This window comes from Condylura cristata, unplaced genomic scaffold (genome assembly GCF_000260355.1).
Source record: "Condylura cristata isolate star-nosed mole 26May11 unplaced genomic scaffold, ConCri1.0 scaffold00004, whole genome shotgun sequence".
Taxonomy (NCBI): Eukaryota; Metazoa; Chordata; class Mammalia; order Eulipotyphla; family Talpidae; genus Condylura; species Condylura cristata.
The window spans coordinates 1,845,106-1,845,659 of record NW_004567105.1 but is presented as its reverse complement, the minus strand read 5'-3'; the positions used below and the strand labels follow the sequence as shown (position 1 = coordinate 1,845,659).

At 72.7% G+C, this 554-nt stretch overlaps 1 protein-coding gene across 1 annotated transcript in view; it reads right to left on the bottom strand.

Annotated features, from left to right (window-relative positions):
• Positions 1-554, bottom strand: part of ARFGAP3 (ADP-ribosylation factor GTPase activating protein 3) — a 17,352-nt gene that overhangs the window by 5,814 nt on the left and 10,984 nt on the right. Inside the window, exon 4 of the mRNA XM_012735108.1 lies at positions 433-549. Coding sequence (XP_012590562.1) covers positions 433-549 — 117 coding nt within the window. The remainder of the gene's footprint in view (positions 1-432; positions 550-554) is intronic.

Genomic DNA, 554 nt, shown 5'->3' with positions numbered 1-554 from the left:
GGATCCCCCGCCGCCAGTGCGTAAGTTAATGGATACACCCGGTGGGGAGCAGCGACGGGGTGGGGGGTGGGGTAAGCCCCCGGCAGTCCTGGGCCGCCGGGAGGCCAGCAGGCGGCGGGGCGCCCACCTCCCTCGCTCCAGGAGCCACGTCTGGAGTTTTCTGGCTAGTAAAGCTGAAGACGGCCGAGGAAGGGGGACAGCACCTCCGAGCTGGAACGTGATGGGAGCGGCCACTGGGGCTAGCAAGCCGCCCGCCGCCCGGGGTCCAGGCCGGGGCGTCTCAGGCTGAAAGCTGCGGCCTGGGTGGGATCCCCGACCCGGCCGGGGCCCCCGGGGCGCAGCAGGCCTCTCGCGCCGCTGCCCCCTCCGCAGATCGGCCTGTTCCAGCGGATCCGCCTGTCCTGCTCCCCGCGGTCTCTGGGGTGCTCTCACCCCGCGCCTCTGGCCTGCGCCCCGGCTGAGCCGGCGCCCACGCACCTGCGGCAGCTGCCGAGCCCCATGCCCAGCCTCTCCGACTCGGCCTTCTTTCTGCCGGCCGGGTTCATCTTTTCGTC